We start from the raw sequence: 6,280 nt of genomic DNA, 5'->3' as shown, positions 1-6,280 counted from the left end.
ACAAAAACTATAATCCCATCTAAGTTTGCAATAAACTGTAATCCCCATCTCACCACGTTTTTCTTCTCCATAGCGATATCTCTGCAACCTTCTTTAGCGAACAATATGTAGAAACAAAATGGAACGTGCTGGCTGTAACATAGACAGTCTAATACTACAAGTGAGCCTCTTAGTTCCTATTTTGCACCACAAAACTATCGATGCAAGAACAGTCAGCAAATGAATTTTTATTTTCCCCCTTTTTATGCTTTGTAGCAGCATGTACAAATGTTCATAAACTGAATAAGTTTAATTCAACATAAAAAGTAACAATGCATTTTTAAGAGGTTTATAGGTTCAGTCATCTAATGGTTAAATATTCAGAGTGTAACGCTGAAGGCTCAACACCACAACCTGAAGTGAACATACCTAGTGGGAACTGATAATCTTGAAAGCAATGAAAAAATAAAGAAAGAGTAGATGCGTAAGGTTTTTATGGTACATTCTATCGACTAAACCTTCTTTCAATATCTAAAATCAGCCTGCAAAGTACATAGCAAAAAATTCCTATGCTTGTACACACTGCTAAGCTAACCATCAGACTTACTTCAGGAATGCATGCTCAGGTCCTTGTTAATGTCAATGAATGCACAATGTCCTCAATTCTGTTGACATCAAAAAGAAAATGTAGTGCCAGCAAAATTAACTGAAGGTTTGCACTTGACTAATATCCCATGAAGTCAATGCAATTTCCGAAATGCTATTTTAATGGAGAGCAGAACTCTTAGACAAGAAACAAAAAATTCAAAGGGCGTGATGATTACTTACCATGTTTAATTACTTGTTGTTGAGATATACTCTCCATCCTTTGCTTCAAGTTATTTTTTTCAAGCTCGCCAATATATTGTGTTGAGTAAGAAAATCCATTTCAGCGAACACTTCTATCGCTTCTAATTGTATTATTCAGACATGAATATATTCTGAACATAGATAGGGCATTGTGCAGCATAAATCAATAACCATCTTGTTTCCATGATATGTGTAATGGCCCTTGCAAAAACAGGTCTTGTACTGGTTAGTCTTTACTCTAAAGCTCCTCTGAACATAATTGTATTGCATAATCTACAATGAGCACGAGAACTGATAGATATATAAACACTGAAATTAAAATTGCCCATGTAGTTAAAAATGGAAACCACATGAAGCAAATAACCAATAAGCATAAAGGGCCAAGAGCACCAATAACCAACTGACATACTTTCAGTCGGCAGATTTTTTATTTGAAGCAACCAAGGTAGAATGGAGCTCCCTGCATAATATTCATGAAAATAGTACACTGATTTATGCAATTTGATAAAAGTACAATATTGTACTGTGGATTCCATTTGTAATTTAGCAAAATTTTGGTAAGTGGTCACTCATAGGCTAACTGCATCCCATATTCTTTTAGCAACTTGTTCTCTATGGACTGCATTGATAACTATCCAGGGGAGAAATGAACATATCACTAATGCGAACATGTATGGTAGTGGATTCCATTTGTAATTTAACAAAAATTTGGTAAGTGCCTAAGTGGTCACTCTTAGGCTAACTGCATCCCATATTTTTTTAGCAACTTGTTCTCTATGGACTGCATTGACAACCGGTGGACTGTTCCTGGAAGTACAGGTCAAAACTTCTCTGAACAAATGCAGCAACACAAACATTCAATCGTACAAATCCATGACTTTCTCAATTCCTTTTACACGAAGAAACTGACCGGTGGACTGTTCCTGAAAGTATAGGTCAAAACTTCTCTAAACAAATGCAATAGCACAGAAGATTCAATCCTAATACTAATATGTGATGGTTAATAATGGTGACCGTCAGATTCGATAATGTAAAAGGAATCGAGGAAAGAGTCATGGATTATATATTGTATCCCATTTACCTTGTTGATTGGAAGATTAACGCCAATGATAGAGGAGTTCAGCTTGCACATTCCAAACACGAGACATCTGATATGTTTAATTATTACAAAAATACAAAAATAGATCTTGTTTCCATGATATGTGTAATGGGCCCTTTCCAAGCACGAGACATCTGAACATATTCCCCGCAAGTGATATGATTACAAAAAAGATAAAACATGAAAATGTTAAAACCATTGCTATCATAACTTGCAGACTGGTAACACTAAATTTATGTCATATAGGTTCAGAAATAGTTTCACGCAATTATAACAAATAATACCAGAACTCACAAAATAAAACCTCATGAAACATTAAGAATCCTAATACAGTAAGGTAGATGCCAAGTACAATGATATGGCTATGCTACCAACAATGATATTTTGTCGAGGTAAGCACAACTGAAATCTCCATCCTTGCGTGTATGCATATGAATGGCTACAACCAAAGCGACAGCCCCATCTCCATGCCTAGTGAATAAAGCTACATAAATGGTACATCCACCAAATTATGAGGCATGCGTGGTCAGTAGGAGATGGTGGAAAACCTGCAGAAAATACTACTCTTGGTGAAGGCAGAGGCATGGCTTTCTATTCTGGTACAACTGAGATGAAGAAATCATGTATGAAGTAGAAGCTGACCTGTGTGGCTTGAGACCTTGGATTTGGGCGGATGTGGTACCCAGCACCTAATCTTATCACGTGCTGATGGCGTCCTTACCCACTTGAGTCCATCCATTCTCGGTAGATGCACAGATGGGGAGGCGCCCGTGCAGCCTCACGTTGCCTCCTCGCGGGGACAACCTCCTCCTCGCTATCCCTATCTGCATATAAAAACAAAAAAGAAAGCCATGAATTAGTGGATGAGCCCAGATTACTATGGAAAGATGAGTAAACAGTGAAGAAAAAGCTCACCTGTGCCGAGCGTCTCCTCCACGAACTGCCGGCCATCCTCGACCGCTCCTCTTCTGCACGCAGCCGCCGGGGTGGGGCTTGACCAGGGTGGGATCCTCCACTGCACTCGCTGCAGCAGCCGCTCCTGCTCTCCTGCCGGCGACCTACGCCCGATCTGGAATCACGGCGCGCGGTGCCGGATGCCGGCGACCTGCGCCAGATCCGACTGGATCGAGAACGTGGCAGCGCCCACGCTACTGCACCTCGAGCGCCGGGGAAGAGGCCGGGAGAAAAGGCAGCGGTGCGAGAGGCCGTGAGGCGGCGGGGGACCGAGGAGCAGGGGAGGCCGGACGACGCGGATGGGAGAAGAGTGGCGTGGGGCTCGAGGACGGTAAAGGATTGGTCCTGGTGCGCTGTGTTTTCGTGTGAGGATTGGTCCTGGCTCTCCACACAGCTCCTTTGTCCAGCCCCATCTACCCAATACGCTGAAGTGTGGGCTCAAACGGCAAATCGGGACCACCGATGCAATAGGGAGAGACCAGCCGAGTACAAAAGCGGAAATCTATCCCTCATATCGCCCTTGCCCAATCCTGAACAGCTCATCGCCAGCCAATCATTCACGTAGCCTTCAAATAAACCCATCCTTTGTTTGTTGGCCCCCACATGCTCAGACCCCACTTGTCATCCTCTCGTGAAGCTGCTTCAAGTGTGAAAGAAAGATGACGGTTGACCAATTGCCAGCAGCCAAAAGCACTGTAGTGAATTCGCAAGCGCAATGCCTCTGGGACAGCGGGTACTCTAGGAGGCTTTATATGTTAGATTTTTATTAGGAAAAAAAATAATGACCCCATCGCACACACCACACTCCACATCGATCCCCTCTCGAAACCCCCGCCTCCGCCGCCCACCATGCCGCCGCCGCCGGCGGCACCATCGCTCGGATGAGCTCCTCGAGGAGATCTTCCTCCGGCTCCCGCCGGACGAGCCCGAACACCTCGTGCGCGCCTCCCTCGCAAGCAAGCTCTGGCTCGGCCTCCTCTGCGGCCCTCGCTTCCGCGGCCGCTACCACGACTACCATGGAGCTCCCCCCATGCTGGGCTTCCTCCATACCTGGCTGGAGAGCTGGGAGGATCAAGGCCCCGTCCCACACCTCACCTCCACCACGAAATTCGGCGCGCGCATTCCGGACCACGAACGCGACTACTCTCCGCTGGACTGCCGCCATGGCCGCGTCCTTCTTGGGGATGATGTGAATCAGATACCCATGGCGCTCGTCGTCTGGGACCCCATGACGGGCCGCCGGAGGGAGCTGGAAGCACCCGGCCTGGTGGTCGACAGCCACCGGGCCGCCGTGCTCTGCACCGTGGGCGGCTGCGACCACCGCGCTTGTCACGAGGGTCCCTTCCAGGTGGTCTTTGTTTGCGTGGGCTCGAAAGGAGATGAGGATGATGATTGCGTTGCGTACGCTTGTGTGTCCTTGCCAGAGACCGGTGACTGGAGCGAGCCGTGCCCTCTATTTGATCCGTGGGGCGAGCCATGCCCTGCTCTTCTTCTTCCGGCCGAAACATTCTTCGAGCCAATGCCCCCTGTCCTCATCGAAGAAGCAGCACTTCACTTCATGCTTGAGGTTGTTGATGATGATAGTGTAGGAATTCTTAAGTATGACTTGAGCTCTCATAGCTTGTCACTGATTGATGCACCGATTGAGGGTTCTCAAATTGCCACTGCCTCTATCCTCATGGCCATGGAGGATGGCAGTTTGGGGTTTGCACATGTCAGTGAATCAACACTCTATCTGTGGTCAAGACTGATGGATTCCGATGGAGTTGCTTCATGGAGTCAACGTACAATTATCAATCTCAGAAACCTTCCCATCCAAAATCCCGAGGAAAGCCTTAGACTGGTTGGATCTGTGGAGGGCCGTGATGTCGTCTTTGTGACCACGGAGCTGAGCATCTATGGGATTAATGTTGAGTCGCAGCGATGGAAGAAGCTATGGAAGAGAAAGAAATTACATGCTCTGATTCCATACATGAGTTTCTATACAATCCAAAAGGTATAGTTGTATCTAGATATCCTTTTTTGTGATTGGGAAACAACTGTAAGCAATACTCTATATAGGTTAGTGGAGCAAACAAAACAATGAATCTCTAATCAGATATAACGTTACAGTTCAACTGTTCCCAATCAAACTTTTGAGTCCTTGGTAATTACAGCTAATCAATCATGATTACTTAACTGGCAATTTATCCCTCAAAAAAAAACTTAACTGGCAATTTATATAGTACCATGTTTACCCTTTTTGGAATCACACTGCCAAATCTATTTTTGCAGAAAGGCGGCCACTCTCATCAAAAAGAAAGATGGCAAGCTTGGAGGCGACAAGGGTGTTGTGATGAATAAACTTGCAGAAAGGATAATCTTGTAATGAACCTCCAATTATTGCAGATGCAGTAGGAACCATGTGCTCTGTTGTTTTATTTGCTTGAAATGCATCTGCAGACAGCAGCTTTGTCTTACCATTTTGAGAACTCTACAGTTTGCTCTCCCAGCACTCTAAATTTATCTTTCAAAGAGATACGTTTGAACTTTGGTGAGTTGAGATGATGGTTTATGCATGCTGTCTCACTGATATGCCTTAATTAATTTAGTGAAGTGTTAACTTTTTAGCAAAGCAGTGTTACTGACGAGCATAAGACGTAAACTGAATCTTGAGCTGTATGTTCAAGGAACTACATATATGGGGCTGTATTGCTACCTTGAGATCTTTTAAGTTTTTATTTTCCTTCAGCAGCTCCACAAAACTGCATGAAGATCTTGAGTAGTTCGTTATTTGTTGCATAATTTGGGTCCATAGTGCACATAATAGTAGACTCAGTGTCCATTTAGTGAGATGAAGATGTTCATATGTTTGGTCAGAGTGCAATGCTACAGTGATCATTGCAGCTGTTTTAGGTGCATTCTAATTTCCAGTTTGATTCCACTGGTTTTCCTTCTTAGATAAGATCTTTTACTCAAAATCCGGAACACGTATTTCTCTATGTTTTTCTGTACCTAAATTACATGGAAGAGGTGTAGTAGTTCGTTGATCGATCTTGTTCGTCCTTGATGGGAAAAACAAGTTGCTTTTGGAGTTTGGCTGTTTTTCTGCACTCACGTGTTCCTCATATTCGGATCTTATTAGTGCACATTGCTAGATAATTGCTTGCTGTTCTGGGTATTTCTGGGGCTTCGGTAAGATATCATGTCCATTATGGCATACACGCATCAACAATGGTTGGGGTATGCTGAAGTGGGGCATGGTGCTCGACATGGAATGGCTGAACCCAAGCTCGCTTGGACAGTTTAGAAAATCTGAGAACTGTGTTTTGAAGTTTCAAAATTTTCTAAAATGAACCACTCATGTACATAGGGTAGTATAACATTTACAGGCAAATTTTTGTGATAAAATGTGCTAAT

At 44.1% G+C, this 6,280-nt stretch overlaps 1 protein-coding gene across 1 annotated transcript; it reads left to right on the top strand.

The window, feature by feature from the left end:
• The first annotated feature begins 3,633 nt into the window (after nt 1–3,633).
• LOC109780937 (uncharacterized) lies at nt 3,634–5,435 on the top strand. Its single transcript, XM_020339518.4, has 2 exons — nt 3,634–4,877; nt 5,156–5,435. The coding sequence occupies exons 1-2, from the start codon at nt 3,663–3,665 to the stop codon at nt 5,222–5,224; spliced, it is 1,284 nt and encodes a 427-aa protein (XP_020195107.2). The 5' UTR covers nt 3,634–3,662; the 3' UTR covers nt 5,225–5,435.
• Nucleotides 5,436–6,280: the final 845 nt, after the last annotated feature.

Source organism: Aegilops tauschii, chromosome 5 (assembly GCF_002575655.3).
Source record: "Aegilops tauschii subsp. strangulata cultivar AL8/78 chromosome 5, Aet v6.0, whole genome shotgun sequence".
Lineage (NCBI taxonomy): Eukaryota > Viridiplantae > Streptophyta > Magnoliopsida > Poales > Poaceae > Aegilops > Aegilops tauschii.
The sequence above is the reverse complement of the archived record's forward strand: the minus strand, read 5'-3'. Positions and strand labels throughout refer to the sequence as shown.

Coding starts and splice junctions, on each gene's coding strand:
- LOC109780937 (XM_020339518.4), top strand. CDS start 3,663: ATGACCCCATCGCACACACCACACTCCACATCGATCCCCTCTCGAAAC. Junction 4,878..5,155: donor GTTTCTATACAATCCAAAAG/GTATAGTTGTAT, acceptor CTATTTTTGCAG/AAAGGCGGCCACTCTCATCA.